At 35.9% G+C, this 21,479-nt stretch overlaps 1 protein-coding gene across 8 annotated transcripts in view; it reads right to left on the bottom strand.

The window, feature by feature from the left end:
• Positions 1-21,479, bottom strand: part of R3HDM1 (R3H domain containing 1) — a 118,745-nt gene that overhangs the window by 75,359 nt on the left and 21,907 nt on the right. For 4 of the 8 annotated variants that reach the window (XM_079925243.1, XM_079925245.1, XM_079925238.1 and 1 more), the window contains 10 exons: positions 19,982-20,096; positions 18,838-18,916; positions 11,843-11,902; positions 11,619-11,759; positions 7,381-7,489; positions 7,196-7,291; positions 4,631-4,668; positions 4,477-4,527; positions 4,137-4,363; positions 99-353 (listed from right to left, as the gene is read on the bottom strand). In XM_079925243.1, the coding sequence (XP_079781369.1) occupies positions 99-353; positions 4,137-4,363; positions 4,477-4,527; positions 4,631-4,668; positions 7,196-7,291; positions 7,381-7,489; positions 11,619-11,759; positions 11,843-11,902; positions 18,838-18,916; positions 19,982-20,096 (1,171 nt within the window). Of the gene's footprint in view, positions 1-98; positions 354-4,136; positions 4,364-4,476; positions 4,528-4,630; positions 4,669-7,195; positions 7,292-7,380; positions 7,490-11,618; positions 11,760-11,842; positions 11,903-18,837; positions 18,917-19,981; positions 20,100-21,479 lie in introns of those variants that run through there. The other 4 variants (XM_079925241.1, XM_079925242.1, XM_079925240.1 and 1 more) reach the window with 4 other exon arrangements.

The raw sequence follows: 21,479 nt of genomic DNA, 5'->3' as shown, positions 1-21,479 counted from the left end.
GACAATGCATATACAGATAATACATTTAATACATATTCTTTAGTTTTCAGATAACTCCTGATATCTCAACTGAAATAAACCTTTTTCTGGATACCAACCTGTTTGTGGGTTGATCAGAATACTGCCAGGTGGTATGCCTGTCGCTTCCAAGGGAAGCAAAAAGAAGCTAGTGCTAGGAGATGCGACTTGCCCATTTAGGCCACCATCAAAGGAAAGAGAACTATGAGTGCTGACAGTTGGATAGACGACAGGTGCGCCATGAGAAGACTGGCTGAGAGCTGTACCTGGAAGAGGCTGCTGGATGTGAGAGAGAGAGCCCGTAGATGACCCTACACTACCAGAAGACTCAGAACCTAGGGGAGGAGTAATGAAAAAGAGGGAATTTTTTAAACCTCATATAAAAACGCAGGTTTTAAATAAGTAACAATAAAATTCACATTGCATAACATGCAGTTACCACATGAAAGCATGAACTATTTTTGACTTACTGTACAATTTTGCTTCCCCTCTCCACCAAGAACATGTTTAATACAGCAAAACTGATCACATAAGTTGCAAGAGAAGTCATAGCCAAAGCATGCAACTAAAGCAAGTCTATAATACTGGGTTGGCCAAAAGATTCGTTCGGTTTTTTTCCGTAAGATGGCTCTAGTAGCACTTAGTTCTCTTTAACTTCATTTGAAACAAGTTTGTTAGACTGTATGTGACAGCTGCAGTTAAAAAAAAACTTACCAAAATTGGTGAATTTTTGTAAAGCCATTTTAATATTGAAGATGGAAGAAAATAGCAACATTTTCGGCATATTATGCTTTATTATTTGAAAAAAGGTAAAAATGCAACTGAAACGCAAAAAGAGATTTGTGCCGTGTATGGAGAAGGTGCTGCGACTGATCGAATACGTCAAAAGTGGTTTGCGAAGTTTCGTGATGGATATTTCCTGCTGGACGATACTCCAGAGCTGAGTAGACTAGTTGAAGTTGACAGCGATCAAACTGAGACGTTAATTGAGAACAATCAACGTTATACTACATAGGAGATAGGTGACATACTCAAAATATCCAAATCAAGCATTGAAAATCATTTGCACTAGCCTGGTTATGTGAATCGCTTTGATGTTTGGGTTCCACGTAAGTTAAGTGACTGTATTTCTACATGAAATTCTCGACTGTATTTCTACATGAAATTCTCTACTGAAATGTAATGAAATCGGGTTTTTTTTTTTTTTTGCGGTATGGGGGCCTCTCACTGCTGTGGCCTCTCTCCCGTTGCGGAGCACAGGCTCCGGACGCGCAGGCTCAGCGGCCATGGCTCACGGGCCCAGCCGCTCTGCGGCATGTGGGATCTTCCCGGACCGGGGCATGAACCTGCGTCCACTGCATTGGCAGGCGGACTCTCAACCACTGCGCCACCAAGGAAGCCCCGAAATCGTTCCGTTTTTAAAACACATTGTGACGGGCGATGAAAAGTGGATACTATAAGATAACGTGGAATGGAAGAGATCATGGGGCAAGTGAAATGAACCACCAACCACACCAAAGGCCACTCTTCATCCAAAGAAGATGATTGTGTAAATGGTGGGATTGGAAGGGGGTCCTCTATTATAAGCTCCTTCCGGAAAACCAAACGATTCACTCCAAGAAGTACTGCTCCCAGTTAGACCAAATGAAAGCAGCACTCGAAGAAAAGCGTCCAGAATTAGTCAACAGAAAACACATAATCTTCCATCGAGGTAACGCAAGATGGCATGTTTCTTTGATGACCAGGCAAAAACTGTTACAGCTTGGCTGGGAAGTTCTGATTCATCTGCCTTATTCACCAGACATTGCACCTTTGGATTTCCATTTATTTCAGTCTTTACAAAATTCTCTTAATGGAAAAAAATTTCAATTCTCTTGAAGACTGTAAAAGGCACCTGGAACAGTTCTTTGCTCAAAAAGATAAAAAGTTTTGGGAAGATGGAATTATGAAGTTGCCTGAAAAATGGCAGAAAGCAATGGAACGGTGAATATGTTGTTCAATAAAGTTCTTGGTGAAAATGAAAAATGTGTCTTTTATTTTTACTTAAAAACCGAAGGCACTATTTGGCCAACCCAGTAACAGCAGCCACAGACAGCCACAAAAAACACATTACCCACATTCCCAAAAGGACAAAGTTACGTATATTTTTACCTTTTAGATTAACACCTAGGAATATACAGATTATAATTTTTCCCCCAGGACAAAGAACTTAGCACAGCCAAATGCCCAAAACCTCTTATATCAGAAACCCCTTATCTATAAGAACACAGAAAGATTAAGAGCAGTGTAGGAAATAACAAAAATGATAACTCTCTATCAAGAGAAACAACTGTCAGGTTTCACTGCAGACTTTCATTTTCAGCTCGTAATCATAGCATCTTCCTGTAACGTAAAGTCAACTTTCAATTTTTTATCATAGCAAGGGACAAAGGTAGAATAAAAATATTCCAAGTACTTACATTAGCATCAGCTTAAAATTTATTTCTCACTGTACTTAATAAGCTAATTTGATAATTTATTTTTAACTGCTTTCCTGCCTCCAATCTACTTAATTTTCTATTATACAGAGACTGAAGAAGTCACCGACTTTCAGTATAATGGCTTAAGGTAGACAATGAGACAATGAAAGAAAAGAAAAGATTTTGATGATGTAAATAGTTAATTAGGTTTTGAATAACAGAATTGACTCTGGGATGGAGAATTAATTTTTAATGAATGACATAAACAAATATGATACACTACAGCGACTGCCTCAGAAGGATAACTTCTATTTTAAGTTGTGCCAAAAATGACTATCTCCAAGAACTATATGAAAAAAAGTTTTTTCCTAATAAAAGAATTAAATATTTATTTTCATCTCTGAAGATAATATAGATTATAAATAGTACATGTTCTAAAAATGTTTTAGGGACTTCCCTGGTGGTCTAGTGGTTGAGAATATGTCTTGCAATGCAGGGTCACTGGTTTGATCCCTGGTCAGGGAACTAAGATCCCACATGCTGCTGGGCAACTGGGTCCGTGCGCTGCAACTACTGAGCCTGTGCAGAGCCTGTGCAGTCTGGAGCCTGCACACCGCAACGAAAGATCCCACGTGCCATAACTAAGACTCAATGAAGCAAAAAAATATAAATAAATAAATTTAAAAAAATGTTTTCATTTGGCTGTGTGTCTAAATGACTTCCTCACAACACATGAGTAGTTTTTTTTCCTGTTATGATGACATGATGACTGACCGTTTATCAAATAAATGCATATTTGGTACATATGCATATTTCTTATATTCATAAAATTTACCTATCTTTAGCAAGAGTCTATCATATACACTAAGACATTTTAAATATCCACATTATAAGTTAAAAAGATGACAAGTGCAATTCACAAACCTTAAGAATTTAAAGTACTGAATTACAGTCAGAGATGAGAAAAATTTACTCTGTCACCTTCAAATTTACACCTCTCCCTTCAATTGTTATCTGTGTAAAACCATATATCTAGGCTTTACCCGAAAGGATAAAGAGCCATTTCTGCTGATTTTCATGCTTATTTTGGGATACAAATAAAGATCCGTGAGGATCCTAAAAGAGACATGAACCTTAGTATCGAAGCCAGTGAAAGTGAAAAGAGAAAAATGCTAGGAGCCTAAAAGTTATGTAATCTAAAAGCAAAGAAGCTAGTAGAATGAGAATGTTATTGAAATTTCTACTTATCCATAATAATTACATTGTATTATATTTCTTTAGTTTTTAAATTCCTCAAAAACTTCTCAGCAATTTTATATGTTTTTTTAGAATGGCAAATGAACTTTATCATGAAATGCACTCAATAATATGATAGTATTAGCTGAATTTCAGCTAATGACAGTATTAGCTGAAAATGCAATCAATGTTAACTAATCCTAGGTAAGGAAAGATGCCTTCTGTAAATCTCTCTCACACAGAGAATAAATCCTAATGTCAGTAAACGTGTTACCTCTTAAGTACTTTGGAGGTGCTCAATGTACTGCTGGTAGGAATCCTATATTTTAGGATAATTACAGAAGCCACATGATGAATAAAGACCTAAGACAGCATTAGGGAAACTAATGTTTTGACTGCACAGTTCTAGACAGATATTTATACCTGTTTTTGAAAGCCTGCCTATGCTTTTGCTGCTTCCAGAACTATCACCTCTTGTCAGAACTGAAATTCCACTGAAGCTGCTGGCTTTGGTTACAGCGGGCTTGAAGTTTCGGAGAGAGCTATCTGAATCCGTGCTGCTCCAGGGTCGTGGTTCAGAGTACTTCAACTCGTTCTCAGTGCTGCTCTGATGGCTATTTGTTGATCTCCCTGAAGAATCTTTATTAACTCTGTAATTTAGAAATAAAACTTTGAGAAGCTAATAGAGACAAAAAGGAAAATTATTTAAAAAATGCTTTAAATATTCAATACTGTGTACTGCACGAAAACATGCTTCCAATACCTAAATATCTGGCGCCTCTGCTGGGTGCTACTAGCATCCTCGTCTTGGATTCTGTTGGCATTTTCATAAAACATTTTTATTTTTTTTAAAACATTTTTATTTTTATTAGCATCAGTGAGACACTTAGCAAAACAAATGTTAAAAAGCCCCTCACCTTTTGTCAATAATATAATTCTCTTGGGAACACAGGGACTAGAAAGAAAGAACAGATATAAAAAGTTGAGCATTTGTCGGATAACGCCATCTGGAAACTAACGATGACAACAAAAATCGTGTAACAATTTTAAAAAAGTAGTTACCCTCACCCCTCAAATCAAACATGGTGATAAGTTGCAAAATAAGTGACAATGAAAAATTATTTTGGCTTGGAGATACTATGCTTATTTTTAACAGATACACATTTTTGAAGCCATTCATTTTTGTTGTACAAAGTAGCTTGAAATTCAAATATCTAACAAGTGAACCCATTTTCACTATTACATATTCGAAGTATACACCTGTCTGTAGATTCCACCTCCTTCACTCAACAAATATTTTGATCACCTGTGCTTTGGCAGTAGCTGTAGCAGTGAACTAGCAGCTACGCCTCAATGTAGCTTACAGCTAAAATCCTCCAGTGCTATTAACCTAACTCAGGCAACCATCTGTTTTGCATCTTGTATTATTACAACAGTCTTCTAGTTTTCCAGCTACCAGTTTTGCTCTTTTCATCCAATTTAAACAGCAGAAGCCATAGCTATCTCTCTAAAATATCAATCTGATCACGCCTGTTCCCTCCTTAATAGCCCCCTTCGTTCTAGCACAGGGGTCCACAAACTACAGTCAGCTACCTGTTTTTGTAAATATACATTCATCAGAACACAGCCATGCCCATTCATTTGTGTTTTGTCTATGGATGCTTTCATATTAAAATGGCAGATTTGAGTTGTTGCAATAAAGACTATATAGCTTGAAAAGCCTAAAATACTCATTATCTGTCCCATTATAGAAAAAGTTTGCTGACCCCTGCTCTAGCTAAAAGCCCCAACCTCCTTAACTAGCTTTCAGGAGCAAGTCACCTGCTTCCTGCTTATTTCTCCAATTGAAACGTCCCTCAATTCTTGTCACCTAGGCTACAATCCAGGTACTCTGAATCTCTCAATTCCTCATGTGTCAAGTTCTCCTTTATCTCTGGCTCGCTGCAGATGTTGACCCTGGACACGGAATACTTCACTCCTTCAGTTCTTCTCTTGGAAGCTAACTCTCCCTCTCACTCCTCAATTCTGGTTTGTGGTGCTTCTCTGCTGTGTTCCTTATTTTACCTTCACGTTTCTATACAAATCACACACCATGTTGTCATTATCTGAATACTCATCGTGGGTAAAGACCTCATCCATCTTACAAACTAGAGAGAGGAAATAGATCTAGGTTAGGCTCTGAGTTCAGAAGACATGGGCTGAAATCCCAACTCTGGCATTTTCTAGCTGGATGATCCTTGTCTGTTTTCCTTAGTTTCCTGGAGCCTCAGTTTACTTATCTATAAAATAAAAACAGTGATAGTATCTACCATATATAGGGTTGTTTGGGAGATAAATTAATGTAAATGTCCATGGATATGTTCTCCAGTGCCCAGCACAGCACCTACTATACATGATCAATAAGATTTGTTGAATATTATAAAGTTTTAACTGACAGTCTAGATTTTAATGTCATTTACGTTTTTTTTTTTTTTAATACAGAGCTAACTTCTATCTCTGGTGGTATTAAAACAAATTACATATATTCTTTTTTTTTTTTTTTTTTTTTTTTTGTGGTACACAGGCCTCTCACTGTTGTGGCCTCTCCCGTTGTGGAGCACAGGCTCCGGGGCCATGGCTCACGGGCCCAGCTGCTCCGCGGCATGTGGGATCTTCCCGGACCGGGGCACGAACCCACGTCCCCTGCATTGGAAGGCGGACTCTCAACCACTGCGCCACCAGGGAAGCCCTACATATATTCTTATATCCTTGACTAGTACCCTGTACTGCACAGAGCAGGTGCTTAACAGATATTGGTAAAATCAAACTGATTCTCCCTTAAATATATGTGTAAAGTAATCAGCCACTTAAAAGATCTCTTCCAGGACTTCCCTGGTGGTCCAATGGTTAAGACTCTAAGCTCCCAAAGCGGTGGGTGTGGGTTGGATCCTGGGTCAGGAAACTAAGATCCCACACACCGCACAGAGCAGCCAAAAAACAACAACAACAACAACAACAACAACAACAAAGATCTCTTCCATATAATCACTTATAAAGTAGAAAACAAATATTAAACTGAAAAATCAATTAGCTGTATTTTAAAAGAAGAAACAAGTTATTTATCAAGAAAAGTCCACTAACAAGTAGGATTTAGAGTACATGATTTTGTAGACAGTGACCAATGTTCTAAAAATCTCAACTCTGTGAGAAGTCTGGAAGAAAAAAATATTACATAAACTATATACTCAGTCTAATATACTACTCCTTAGTCGATCTGCTTTCAACTTTTGAAAAGTTTATACAACTGGTGCAAAGTAGTATTTTATAAACTACTAAATCATTAACATGAACAAGACAGACTGCAGTATTTCTAAAGGGGTGACTTTATATGTAACAAATGTAGTTAGAAGTATATGTGATCAATAGATTGAGGGAGGAGTGACCCCTATAATGCAATTAGCATATATTTACACATGAAGAGCTAAATATAAGTTAGAACATACATCTTGGGAAAATATTCGGTCTCTAGCTCTCTGGTACTCTTCTTCTCTTTCTTCTATAGATTTGCTTCTTCTGTCATCTTTCAAACGTATTCTCATCTGAAGAAAAGAGAACAATTAATCTTGGGAAAATGGTCTGCTGGTATAAGTCCAGCACCTATAAAAATGCTCTAGTCATGCTAGGTTACCTGGTTATCATCTTTGTCAAAGCTAGAGTTATCTCTCTTGAGGATATATCGTTTCTGAAAGTCTTCACCTTTATCATCCTTAATATGTTCATTAAATTTCTGATCAGGTCTAAAAAAAAAAAGCAAAAACCAAGGGAACAAAAGAGATAATACAAAATATTTACAGAAAAGTTAAATATAACGCTTTATAGAAGGTGATAAATATAAGTTACCACTCACTAGTGCCATTAATAGATACTTACGTTATCTCAATTACTCCTCAAAACAATCTTATGAGAAAATATTAACTACCCCATGTCATGACTGAAAGGCTGTATGAAATACATTGTGGGCTCTGGAATTTGACTGCTAAGGTTCAGATACTCAGCTTTAACACTTAGTTGTGCTTTAGGACTTACACAAGTTACTTATTAACCTTTATTTCCCCTAGTTTCCTCACTTGTAAATAGGAATTACAGTGTACCTACTTCATATGGCTGTTGTGAAGATGAAATGAATTAATAGGTGACCAGCACTTAAAACAGTAAACACTCAGTAGAAGTTTGTTATTATTATATTACTGAGAAAACTGAGGTTCAAATGGCTAAAGCAAGGGTCCAAGGTCAAAGGGCAAGTACATGACTGAGCCATACTTGGAGCCCTGGTATGTAAGACTCAAAGCCTGTATATCATCTTTGCATTGCCTCCTCTAAATCTAAGAAACAATTCTGGGACAAAGAAAAAAGTATAGCACAGTATTTTATGTTACATTCCTATAGTACCTGGTTTGGTGTTAATCAAATATTTTGTGGCTGAATTTAATAAAGCTTAAGAGACTACTTCAAAATGCAACCAAGTTACCAAGAATTCATAATTACAGCAGGGTACATCTTTGTTTTATATTAATTGAAATAGGTTAAAAAGAGAAGTTCCTTTTTGAAGGTTAATGTTACAACCTAAAGAAATGATTATGAACTCTTAACAACATATTTTATGGCTGATTGGCCGGTCTTTCCTCTATGGAAATGTTGCAAGTTCTGCTGAGATCCAGAAGACAGACAAGGTTGTTGCCCTTGGAAAATTACAATTATATAAAACTTCACTTTCTGAAATGTATTCTCAGCTTCAACAAATTAATCCATTCAACACTCTTGAGATGTAATACCATCCTATTATAAAACTGAAATATGTGATATATAAAAAATATATTTAGAGGAAATAAAGGCTAACTGAACCCCTAAGCAATTTTTTACATATACTTTAAATATATATTATGTAGTCACATAATATATTATGAATACCCTAAATAAATTTCTAAACCAACTAAACCTCAGTAATGACATTTTCAGCAAACTTGACCAGATATTTCAATATGTAGTAATCAAGTTAACACTTCTGAATATTTGTTTTAACCTAGTGAATTTTTAGTAAAGTACTATATCTACCTCCTGTCAAATGATGCAAAAGATTTTTTAAAAAAATAAATTTATTTATTTTGTTTATTTATTTTTGGCTGCATTGGGTCTTCGTTGCTGCATGCGGGTTTTCTCTAGTTGTGGTGAACGGGGCCTACTCTTAGCTGTGGTGTGGTGGCTTCTCTTGTTGTGGAGCACGGGCTCTAGGCGAATGGGCTTCAGTAGTTGCGGCTCGCGGGCTCTAGAGCGCAGGCTCACCAGTTGTGGCGCATGGACTTAGTTGCTCCGCGGCAATGTGGGATCTTCCCGGACCGGGGCTCGAACTCATGTCTCCTGCATCGGCAGGTGGATTCTTAACCACCGCGTCACCAGGGAAGCCCGATGCAAAAGATTTTAAAATGAGAATTATGGGGCTTCCCAGGTGGCACAGTGGTTGAGAGTCCACCTGCCGATGCAGGGGACACGGGTTCGTGCCCCGGTCCGGGAAGATCCCACATGTCGCGGAGCGGCTGGGCCCGTGAGCCATGGCTGCTGAGCCTGCGCATCCGGAGCCTGTGCTCCGCAACAGGAGAGGCCACAACAGTGAGAGGCCCGTGTACCGAAAAAAATAAAAATAAAATAAAATAAATAAAATGAGAATTATGTAAGTAAGCTGAAGAAATCTCTATTTTAAAATATACATAGATAAGTGAAACAGAGCACATCTCCACATAAAGCGATACAGAGAACTAAAGAGAAAAATAAAAGAGTAAAAAGATTTCATGACCAAACTGATAAGAAAAAGATTGCTTTCTTTAGGAATTTGAAGGATTATCTATTTAGTTCTGACAATGGCAGTATGTTGTTATTTATTTGTCCATGATTGCCCCATTTACTTATATCAACTATTTCTGTAGCTGTTCAAAATCACATTTTCTTATTGAAAGAATTTGTACTTGGGTGAAAAAAGAGATGGTTATACCAATATGAACTATAAGATTTAACCAAGAGCCTGGCAACTTTTCTAAGAGCAGCTGGATCCCCACACCAAACAGCATTAGCAGGCATTTCAGCTAACCTTAAGACTGTCTTACCTCTGTCTTTTATAGATGCCTGAATTTACTGCCCTGCAATCGCCAACTTCCCGCTCCAATGAGACAGCCCAGTGGACACCGGGTTGTTGACATCCACAACACCACTGGTTCAAGGCTGGAGCGGGTAATCTGCCTATGAGGAAAAGGCAAGTTTGTTTTTATTCATTGTGGAGCAGATCTCTAAGGTTTTCTGATTTACATCCTTCTTCATATTCCAGAAGAAATAAAATAAGAATACAGTGTAACGTCAATGATCTGAAATGTTTAGTAATAATTACGCTATTGATCCATTCTTCTTTAAGTACATCATAAACATCTGCGTTTAGCTAAACTTTTCATGATCTGGATAAAGAGAACCTTGACATCACTCGCAGCATTCAAATAACTGAGGTTACACTGTATTGAAAACCTTAGAGAGTCACCAGTCGAAATGTTAGTCAAAATGCCTGCTAATGTACACATGCTTGGGCATCCAGCAGCTCTGAGTAATGTTGAAAGGTACTGGTTAAATGAAGTAGAGTTCTGTTCACCTTAAGTCCAGCTCGTAGGTTATGGTTACTATCCAACTTTAGCCATGATACAACTAACTAGGAAAAAGCTGAAAGATGAGGATATTTTCAAAAGACTGAAAGACAGGCATAGGAAAATTAAATCAGATTCCCATTTGCAGGTAAAATTTAATGCCCCTGAAAATATGGGATCCTTTTCAAAGACATTTGTCTTCATTAATTTAATTTTAGTTGTAGTAACAATCATTTAAAAATACTAGCTTCCACCAATATACCTATTTAGTTGACAAAATACTATTTGAAATGGAAGAAAACCAACTTAGTCAAGCAAACAATATGACAGCTACAAGGGTAAAGCCCATTATAACAAAAAGGAAATTAATGAATTTATTTATTCATTTATTTATAAACCGTGCAAACTGAAGGGTTCATAATAGACAGAACCCTGAGAAGTCTAGCTTCAAGGAAGGAAGAAAAACAATGAACTGAAAAGCATTATTTATGGCATCTGAAGCTGTCTGCTGCTCATTATCACAGATCCACTGCCGCCACATATGAAATTAATATAGAAAATTCTTTTGATAGGAAACCACCGCGAAGTATAATGTTAGCTGAACTCAACTGCGTTAGCTTCACAAATAGGCCTCTGCATTGGGCCTTTTGCTCCCACATATCAGCACTGATTATCTATTTCACCATACTGTACAGGTATCACTTTTTAAAGCAAATGATTCCTCTTAACTCCTTAAAATTTCTTCCTCAGTCAATTACACATAGCCCAGAAGGGTACAAAACATTATGGATGATACTGGATTAACCAGTAAGTCTCACCGTCCTGAGATTTGTGGAAGAAACGGAGCAAAAACAAAGGTGGAAAAGACAGTAAACTGATAGAAAATTAATTAAATGTAAGGGTGTTAAAGTTTGCTCTCTTTTTTTAAAATTTGCCTGAGGTTGGCCACAGGTAACTAAATTATATTAATTCAAAAATCCGCAAGAGAATGATTATAAAACATTACTGATATTATGACCTTTGAGGGTTTTTTAAAACCCATCCTCATTCATCTGTCTTATTTCAGTCCAGACTGGTGCATTTTACACCTTGTGAGTTAAATCTACTTTTTGGTCCCGTCACATACGGTTGTCACGAAGCTGAATTAGGCTGCTAAAACATGTGGAAAACCTGAGATAAAAGGTGCTACAGAAAGATAAAGTAGTATCAAACACATAGATAATATATAACTACATTTCTTGATACTTACATTCTTGTATTGCTAGTTTTGTTTACTATGACAGACTTCCCACTCTGATCAACATTGTGGTCTAATCCAAAGTAAGCAGCGACTCTGTGTAATAGCATCCTATGGTAAGATGTCATTGGGGGGAATTTTTTACGTGGAGACCTAAAAGTAGAAGAAAAACTAATTTAGTAAATCTTAAAGAACTGTGATGACAATTTATTTTCTTGTTAAAGGTTAGGACTTACTCATTATTACCAATGAAATCTAAAATTTCTTGTTCCAATTTCAACAGCATCATTCTGTCCCTGAAACAAAATATGAAAACTCTTATATATAAAATTTAACACTGACCTAATCATACCATAAATGTTGAATTTACAGGGCTATTTTTTGGGGGGGGGGTAAAACCTGTATACTGAAGAACATCACAAGCTTGATGCTAGAATGTTTACATGCTTTCTAAAAAATAGTAATATTTTAAAAGATGACTTTTAAAAATTTTATGGAAAATTTCACACATACACAATTGTAGAGAGACTATCATCCAATTTCAACAATTACCATCATGTGGCCATTCTTAAAACAGATATATCTTGATCTGCTAAATATTACTATATTAGATTCTGTTCTGCAAATGTATGGATTATAACAGCATATTAGTCCTTACTTCCCTACTCAATAAAGCTAAGAGGTAGCAGGAAAACAGACATCTTTAGTCAGGCTCATGACTTTGTTATTCTGAACTCCATAGAAACAGTACTCTAAAGAACATGCAATGCCAGTAACAACAGGAATACTCCTATGGGAATCCAGTGCTAGTTTATAAATGGAACTATAGCAGAGAAGTATGAACTATATTACTAACTCTAATTCAGAAGGAGAGGACTTTTCAAATCATTCTGAAAATCACTATTATATATTTCTAAGACTTTGGGAATTTTTCCCACAAAGAATCAAAATGAACCAAAGACCTCCAACATGTAAAATAAATAGGGACGCTAGGGAACACCTGCACGTGCTCCTTTAGACCACTAGGGTCCTATTTAGCACACTTACAAAATAAGTTACTGGTACCACTCCCTTTCAAAGGACCTCCCTGCCCACACACCAAGAACATGGCTCAAGAGAGTATTCCTGTGCTCACTGTAAATGTCATGCGCATGTGGGAAAAACAAAACAAAACAGAAACAAAAAAAACCCCTCAAAGAACCTTAAAGCTAGAAGTAGCTTTACAAATCATTCAGTTCTGTTTCTAAAATTTTATAGATCAAGAAAACTAGGCCAAGAGGTTAATGTTTCCCTCCCAAATAAACACTATATAGTAGATCCCTCTCAAATTTTAAAAGGAAACAGTGCCCTTGCTTAAGTTGCCCGAAAGTCTATACATCAGCTCTGAGTTTGATCTTTTCTCTATATTGTGGAAGAAGTCTTATAAAAAACTGAGTAATATTAACCATACATATTTTTATATCAGTTGAAAAAAATCAAGAGAATAACATGCCTATGTGGTGATTTCAAACCCAAAGCTGAAAACACGATTACATTTTAACTCAAATTCTAGCAACATTCAATTCTGCCCCTAAACCTGTTTCTCCTTCAGTATTCTGCATTATCAGCGTGGCACTACCTTTCACTTGGCATATTGTACTAGAAGCATTTTTGGCCCATTACTGTGCTTTTAAAAATCCTCCTATGCAGTTAATTACTATTGCAAAATTTATCTATCTTCAATCTATTTTTCTTCTATTTCTACTGCCACTACCCTGGATCCAAGCAATCAGGATCTCTGACTTGACTACTGTAATAGTAGTGTATTATCTCTCTGTATCCTCCCTTGTTCCCTCCTAATCTGTTCTACCTGGAGCATCCATAACAATCTTTTAGAAACACACATGTGAACACAAGTCATGGCCTTGGTTAAATATTTATCACAGGTTTCTCACTGCTCATAGGTTATAACTGAACACCTGTAATGTGGCCTACAAGGTGGGCATGATCTGGTCTTCATCTACCTCTTTAGCTTCTTTTCCTGCCCCTTACTCACAAAACTCTTATCATTTTAGCTTACTCCTGTAATTGCCAAGCTGGTTCCTTGAACAAGCTGTTTCCTTTGCCTAGGACAGCTTCTTATATTCTTTCTTAGAACCTGTTTCTTTCATACCTTTAATAGCGTTTATCACAATTACCATTATATAGTTATTTGGACTATAGAGAGGAGCTCAACAAATGTAATTGTGTGGAATAAATTATTCAGATTATTTCATCCATGTCTTTTAATATTTTTTTCCTTAAAATGTTGGGGGAGGATGGGAAATTTTTACTTCATAAGGTTTCCCCCAAAAAAGGACTTATTTACTTAACTATAAGACCCTCTTTTCTTCTAATTTTTTGGGGGTCAATTTGTCTTGAGATGATATAATTTTCAGTAACTTTCCTAATGTATTTTATATACTTGTTGCAGGGGAAAAAAAAGGAATCTGAGGCAGGCAACTTATTCAGCATTCATGAAACAGTGCATTTAAATTTGTTTCCTCTGTTTGAGCTCAACAGCAGGCCTAAGATATGTGAAATGTTCTTCAGTGAATGAACTGGCATTGAAAACAAATTTCTGTTGTCTCCATGAAAGTAAACAAAATCTAACGATTTTACTAGCTATTGATACAAATTCAGGTTTTTATTTTTTTTTCCTTTCGCATGTAGATCTATGGATTGCAGAGGATTTTCTATTATTACCTGGGCCATTTATTTAAATAAGTTCCCGTACTTAGTTTACGAAATTTTCAGTTAGTAAAAAGTAGAACTTGTTAGGAAAATAGCTTTCCTAAGTTCTCAAGATTTACACTTCCTGCCTGTATCATATAGCTATGTATGTATATGATACATGTATGTATGTATATGATACTATGTATGTATATGTACATGATATATCTACAGCTTGGTCTAAGTTTCCAAATTTTCAAATCTGTAATCAAGGTTAGATATTTTGGTAATGGCCATAAGTTGAAAATTAATAATCCTTTATAGAAGCATTACATACATCAAACTAACAGATCCACAAATTCCTTTTCTTAAGGCATAAGGTTTATTAGCGCATGAACCTAAAAGTAGGCATGCATTGAACTTATCATATAACGTTTAAAAATAGACCAATAAATGCTGTCTATTTATTAAAGAAATAATAAAAACAAAGATCTCAATCAAACTGACCAATAAACTACTATCTAAAGTGAAAATGAAGGGGCAAGAATCTTTTAGTTACCAGTGCTCTAGTGATTATACCAGAACTGACTTTAGAGAAAGTGTGTGCAGCTGGTATACAAGTGGCAAATAAAAAAGAAGAAAACAACAATGCTTCCATCTGACCACACCCTTCCCAATGTTCCACATGACCTGGGTCAAATATCTGCAACAGGCAAGAAATAAGATGATTCAGACATTACCTCCAGTAAAAGTAATTTTAGGAAATATTTCAAACACAGAACAATTGTACGATATTCCCCAGAACAATACAGTTTACTTTTACAATATCCATTCTCAGGATTTATCCATGGGGCTGCTCCCCTCCATTAGCGATGTAATATAGTTGCCTATATTGTCCATGTTTCTTTAGTACACTGTGGAATTTACACAAAACGGGTATAAAATCAATACAAAAACAGGTATAAAAACCATGTGAGTGAGTGTAAACTCTATCTTGGACAACTTCAGGTTCCCGGGTTCTAAACTAGTAATGAGTATTATTATAGTTTCCGATAATATTTCTTGAAACAGGAATTCCAGATAAACTGTTATTTAACACCTGAGGTTAAGTTTATTCATCGGGATGAGAACAAGATAAAAGATTAATGATCTGAAGAAAAAATTTGAAATAAAACATTAGCTAAATTTTAGTATCACTAAAAGTAAATCTGCTTAACATTTAGAAATCTCTGAGGAACAATCTTGAAAGCTCTAATGGAAATTTGCCAGACTTATTACTAATTTTGTGCCACGTATATCTGGCAATTAATTGTGTGTTTCATTGAGAGAACACTGAGCTATCACTTAGGCAAATTTTGTTTCTCACAAAATTTAACATTAGCTACAACTTTCTAATCCACACTGACATTACTAATAACTTATTCATTAGCCATTACATGAATGATTCACCTATATATTTATTCAAATAAAAATGCATACACAGAAGGATTAAAGTTGTAATACATGCTACACAACATGGATGAACCTTGAAAATATTATGCTAAGTGAATGAAGCCAATCACAAAAGACCACATACATATGATTTCATTCACATGAGATATCCAAAACAAGGAAGTCTGTAGAGACAAACTAGATTAGGGTTCAGGGCATAGAGAGGTGATAGCAAAAGCGTTCAGGGTTTCTTTCTGGGGTGATGAAAAAGTCCTAAAATTGATTGTAGTGATGGTTGCACGTATCTGTGAATATACTAAAAACCATTAAATTGTACACTTTAAAAACACATATGGGGCTTCCCTGGTGGCACAGTGGTTGAGAGTCCGCCTGCCGATGCAGGCGACGTGGGTTCGTGCCCTGGTCCGGGAGGATCCCATGTGCCGCAGGGCGGCTGGGCCCGTGGGCCATGGCCGCTGGGCCTGCGCATCCGGAGCCTGTGCTCCGCAACGGGAGTAGGCCACAGCAGTGCGAGGCCCGTGTACCGCAAAAAAAAAAAAAAAAAAAAAAAAAAAAAAACCACATATGCAGATAACTTTAAAACTTTTTCATTTATAGAGGAAAACAAGAGAATTGCACAAAAGAAAAATATTTTGTAATGTATAAATATAGATTTCTATATTTGTCCTTATTGATGTTTCTCCTACAGGTTCAGAAGAAAGAAAAATTCTGCCTGTTTAAGATCCCATCTTATTTTACACAAACTAGCTATGTATTTTCTACCATGCTCCTATTCCTTAATCTATTGAGTTCTAGTTTCCACCATCCTACCGCAAATGAAATGGTTTGTTAAAATAGCCAACAACTTCCTAGTTCCTCAATCTAATGGATTGTTTCATTTTACCTTTCATGATACTGTTGCTGATTGGCTGACTTCTAAGACAAGCGTTCTCATGATTCTTTTGCAATCTTTAACACCCATGGTCTCTTCCTTCACATCTACCCTTAACACGTTGCCTTTCCACAGAACAAAGCAAGAGTCACTTCTACTGAAGACTGATGGCTGCCGATAACAGCAGCCAGGCTCATTTACCTGAAAACCAGAGCCTTTTAACTGCTGACACACTTCATCTCACTGTGGCTTTCCATCAGGCACCTCAAACTATACTTATTTATAACAGAACATACCTTACTCCATTCAGGCTTGCCCTTATTTACTTCCCCTGTTAATGGAACTAGCTGTCAGTCCAGCCAGAAATCTAGCAGCTGTTCTGTTCTGCTCCAACGTGCCACTACTCTTCCATATCCAAATAATTACCAAGTCCTGCCACGGTACTTCTTAGATGTCTTTCGAATGTGTCCCTTCCTCTCTATTCTTCTCTGTGTTCGTCAACCCACAGTCCTTGCTTATGATCTTGGCCCCTCACTGACAAAGTAATCTTTCTAAAACATAAATCTCATTATAGCATCACCCTTTTGAAAATTCACCCTTTTGAAAATTCTGTCATGACTCCTCAACGTAGCATGCCATACTCAGTATTTCTCAAACGATGAACTACTGGCATCTCAAGTAAGGCTATTTTTCGTCGATCATTGCATCCCTAGCTTACCAGTAGCATTCCTTACTCATTCACCACCCCAGTGTGTTGGTACTATCCTAGGTTGAGGACAACTGCATAACCTGCTTTCATTCCTCAACAACGCCCTCCGCCTCATTTTCTACAATCACTTGCCACATGCCTCCCTGATAGAGCCAGAGTGTACAATCTCGTCTTTGCTTGGATATGCCACCTCTCTCTCGTATGACCGTGCCCTGGCGATGCTCTTGTCTCCCTTGTGCCGCTCATGTTCCAGTTTAAAGCACTCTGAATTCAAGACTCAGCTCAGGCATTATCTTTTCAGTGAAGCCTTCCCATATCCTTTCAGAGGTTGGGATCCCCTCCCTGTGCTTTTAAAGCACACTGAAAAACTTCTTTTACAACATCTATTCTATTTTAATTACATATCATGGGTTTTTTTTTTCTAGCACACAGACAGTGAATATTTTAGGGTCAGAGATTATGTTTTGTTCATCTTTATATCTACAATGTTTAGCACAATGCTTAGCACGTGATATATACCCAAGAAATGCCTGTTCAATGGACTAATGAATTCACCTTTCAGTTGGGACCGCTGAGGAATAAGTTTGCGGAGTTGGCTGACTTCTTCCTCACCTCACACTTATACATCTTCAGCCCATATTACAGGGAGACCACTTTTCAATTTGGTGGGTCCCCTTTTGGGGTTTATGTTAAATGTAAAATAGGAAATCAAGATGGTACTGAAACAATAAATCCTGAATGAAATTAAAGGTGTATCTTGAAGCAAGACATGAGATAAGGCTCAATGATACTAAAGAGAGTTGTTTGTTTTCTTTCATGTGCACCTATCCAATGAACTGAAGATTTCACAAATTTTTACTACCACTCTGGGAAGCTAACATTCTTAACCTTCAAGTCTTCTACCCCATGAACATGTTGGTCAGATATTTTGTGGATAAACCTCTCTGTGGGGAGACTGTCTCACTGGGGTCGATGACCTGTCAAAAAGCTAAATCTATTTATCTAGTACCTCGGCAAAACAAAGGACTTCACAATTAGTTAAATTTGTGACTCAAATAAGCACCTTAAAAATCTTTGGGTTGGAGGTTTATAAACTAAGCAAGAAGAAACAAAAATTCTGCATTCAATTAAGTCCAAAAACTTGTTATAAGTGAATACACTAAGTTATCTGGTTGAGTGCTTTATCATGAGGTATATTTCTCTCTCTCCTATTTCATGATTAATGATAACTCTTCATCTCAATTAAGAGTCAAAATAGCTTGGTGATTCTGTATTTTCCCAAATTCCTAAAGAGTATGAATTATCTTTATATCATGGTGATATACATAATGCCAAAAGATATTTATACATGTGCATATAGAGGCCAACAACATCTTAGCCCTAAGAAACTAAAATGTTTCTGGTGTACTTTAAATATTTTAATCTTATTCTAACTCAGTAATGAAAACATATATAACAAAATTATGGTACTCTAGAAGCAATGTAAACCTTATAAATTTAATTTTTACCTGGGATTGTTTTTTAATGTATTTACTAAAAATTCATGTAGATCTATGCCAGTTGAATCAGTGTATTCTTGACTGGAATCTAAAAAACAACAACACAAAAACCCAGTATAAAGTTGTTTGAAACAAATCCCTTTCCCTTTACACATGATGTATATTAAAATAAAATGAGATGCCCCACATTGAAAAAAAACTGACAAAGTAGGAAAATGGAATTTATGATGAATTCAGATGACCACAATTTTGCTACTCCCATATAATGAGCATGACATGGATTTACGTAACTGTATGTCTATGTACATTCTTAAAAAAATTTATCTCTCAAATGTGCCAGTTTAATTTGTTCTGAATTCTTAAAGATCCTTTTATATACTCACCACAGTCCTCATATTCAAAAATGTCTCAAGCAAAAAATCAGAATGATTTAGACAATTAACTACGTTTGAAGCAAATTGAGTCTGTTTAGTTCAGTTACAAATATAAGTGCAGGCAATAATTTGGAGATAGGCAGGAACTGTAGCTCTGAAAGAATATTTAATTAGATTTGATCGGGTCTATCACAAAAAGCTCGCTTTCAAAATGTTTCTTTACAAACATTCATGTTTATTTCTTCCCCTTAAATGTAATAGCCTTATGCTGTTTATAAAACTGGTCAACATAACTGGGTCTATAAATTAAAAAAGCATTTTTATAGACTTGTAATGATATATGATGAAGTCCCTTAAAATTTATTATAAAAGATAAACATTCTAGGTTTCCAAGAATATTCTTACTGGATACTGAACATTTTGGCATCAGCTCTCTGTATCATAAGGAATTAAAAAAAAATAATATTTTTAGTGGAATCAGTATTCAAATTATAGTGATTCCATTATTTCAATACAAGAGACAGACCAATAAGTGATCATGACAGTTATCTTCCTTGGTGACTTTTGCATGTGTTGCAGTTTTTTGGCTAAAGCATCTTACTGATGTTCAGCAGAACTGCCTTATGCCATTTTGCACAGAACAGTATCATCCCTTCGGTCTGTTCGAGATCATTTTTAATAGAAATACACTATGTAAAATTATTCAAGGGGTAAAGGATGGAATTATCGACAGTAAAACTAAAATTTTGTTTAAAAAAACACAGAAATAAATTGCAAACCTCTTGATAACATTTTTCTGGGCAACTTATCACTGGCTTTTTCTTTTTCTGCTTCATCTTTTGAGGGCTTCTCCTCTTTTTCAAATGATTGTGTTAACTGGATCTGAATTTTCTCCTGTTGGAAGGTAAAATCAGTTATTAAGTGAAAATATAAAGTGATTCAGTTAATACCTCACATTTGTATTTTTTTGAGTAATACAAAATTGTATGGAGAAAAAGATTTTTATTTTATCCAATTAGATTCTTCAAACTAGAATACAACTTAAAATATTTTTACCGTTTTAATCAACTCTTGATAAAAAAATGTTAAAATTAAGGCTTTGAGTTGAATTTATCAATTGAAACATATCCTGAAAATTATCTTAGAGAAAATAAATGTTTTTTTAAGAATAGTTTAAATGAATCTACTTGTAAAACCCTTGGAGGACAGAACAGGTCTTTTTAACCTATTTTTTTTTTGCAGTGGAGATGCCACAGTCAAGCAAAGTATGACAATTATCATCAATCATGACAATAGGAACATATGAGTCAGGTCAACACTTATCAAAAAATACTTTGAGTGTCCATTATAATCATATTTCTTCATTTTCTTGCCATATAAAACTGTAAATAAAAACTTTCCAAAACCAAATCCCCCACTTTGCTTATTTCCTATTTGAGCCTACTATCACTGTTCCTCCTTCAATCACCACAAAGTTGTTTTAGAAAGATTTCAAACAAGATTGTTTTCCTTAGTGATATGTAATATTTACTTGTAAAGTAACCATATTCTCTAAGACTGAAAAGGAGAACTACGTCTACATTTTATTTTTGAAACAATGTCATTACATGCAATTTCAGAACCCAAAGGAATTACTGGAAATTAATTCATATAGCTCAAATAGATAAAAATCACATAGCTCTGTTTATTCAGGCAAACTTATAAAGAAAGGCAGACTAACTTCCAGACCATTTCTACTAAAGATAAAGGTACAGCCTATATGCAAGCTAAATTACTGTATACAGTTGTTCTTTAGAGATGAAAAATATTAATCAATTACTTTGCTTTTCTAGGTGAGGGTTGGTGGTGACGGTAGGCGCAATAAGTCAGTATTGAAGAAGATATAAATTTCAGGAATCTTAAACTTGCAGCCACCAGGATTTCTATTACCCATTTTCTCCCCACATAATTTTTTTCAAAATAGTATTTGGCAGAAGAATTTCAGATCAAATACATACATATTTTTTCCTATGGTGTTGCTGACTGCTATTTTCATCTTTTTTCAACTCTGCTTCCCATTCCATCCCAGTTCAAAGTTGTGCTCAGGATATAGAACAAAAGCTATGCACTGGCAATTTCCACTAAAACGATGAACACCTGCTTTAAGCCCTCCTTTGTCTTGTTTACCAAATCTCATACGTTAATCAATGTCATACGTTCATCAACCAGTCATTTTTCTCATTATGACTCATTTTCTAATCCACTTTCCTCATTCTTTTTTAACTGTAAAATAGATAT

The sequence above is a fragment of the Stenella coeruleoalba genome (assembly GCF_951394435.1).
Source record: "Stenella coeruleoalba genome assembly, chromosome: 6".
Taxonomy (NCBI): domain Eukaryota; kingdom Metazoa; phylum Chordata; class Mammalia; order Artiodactyla; family Delphinidae; genus Stenella; species Stenella coeruleoalba.
Note: the sequence above shows the minus strand (reverse complement) of the source record. Positions and strands in the feature narration are given on the sequence as shown.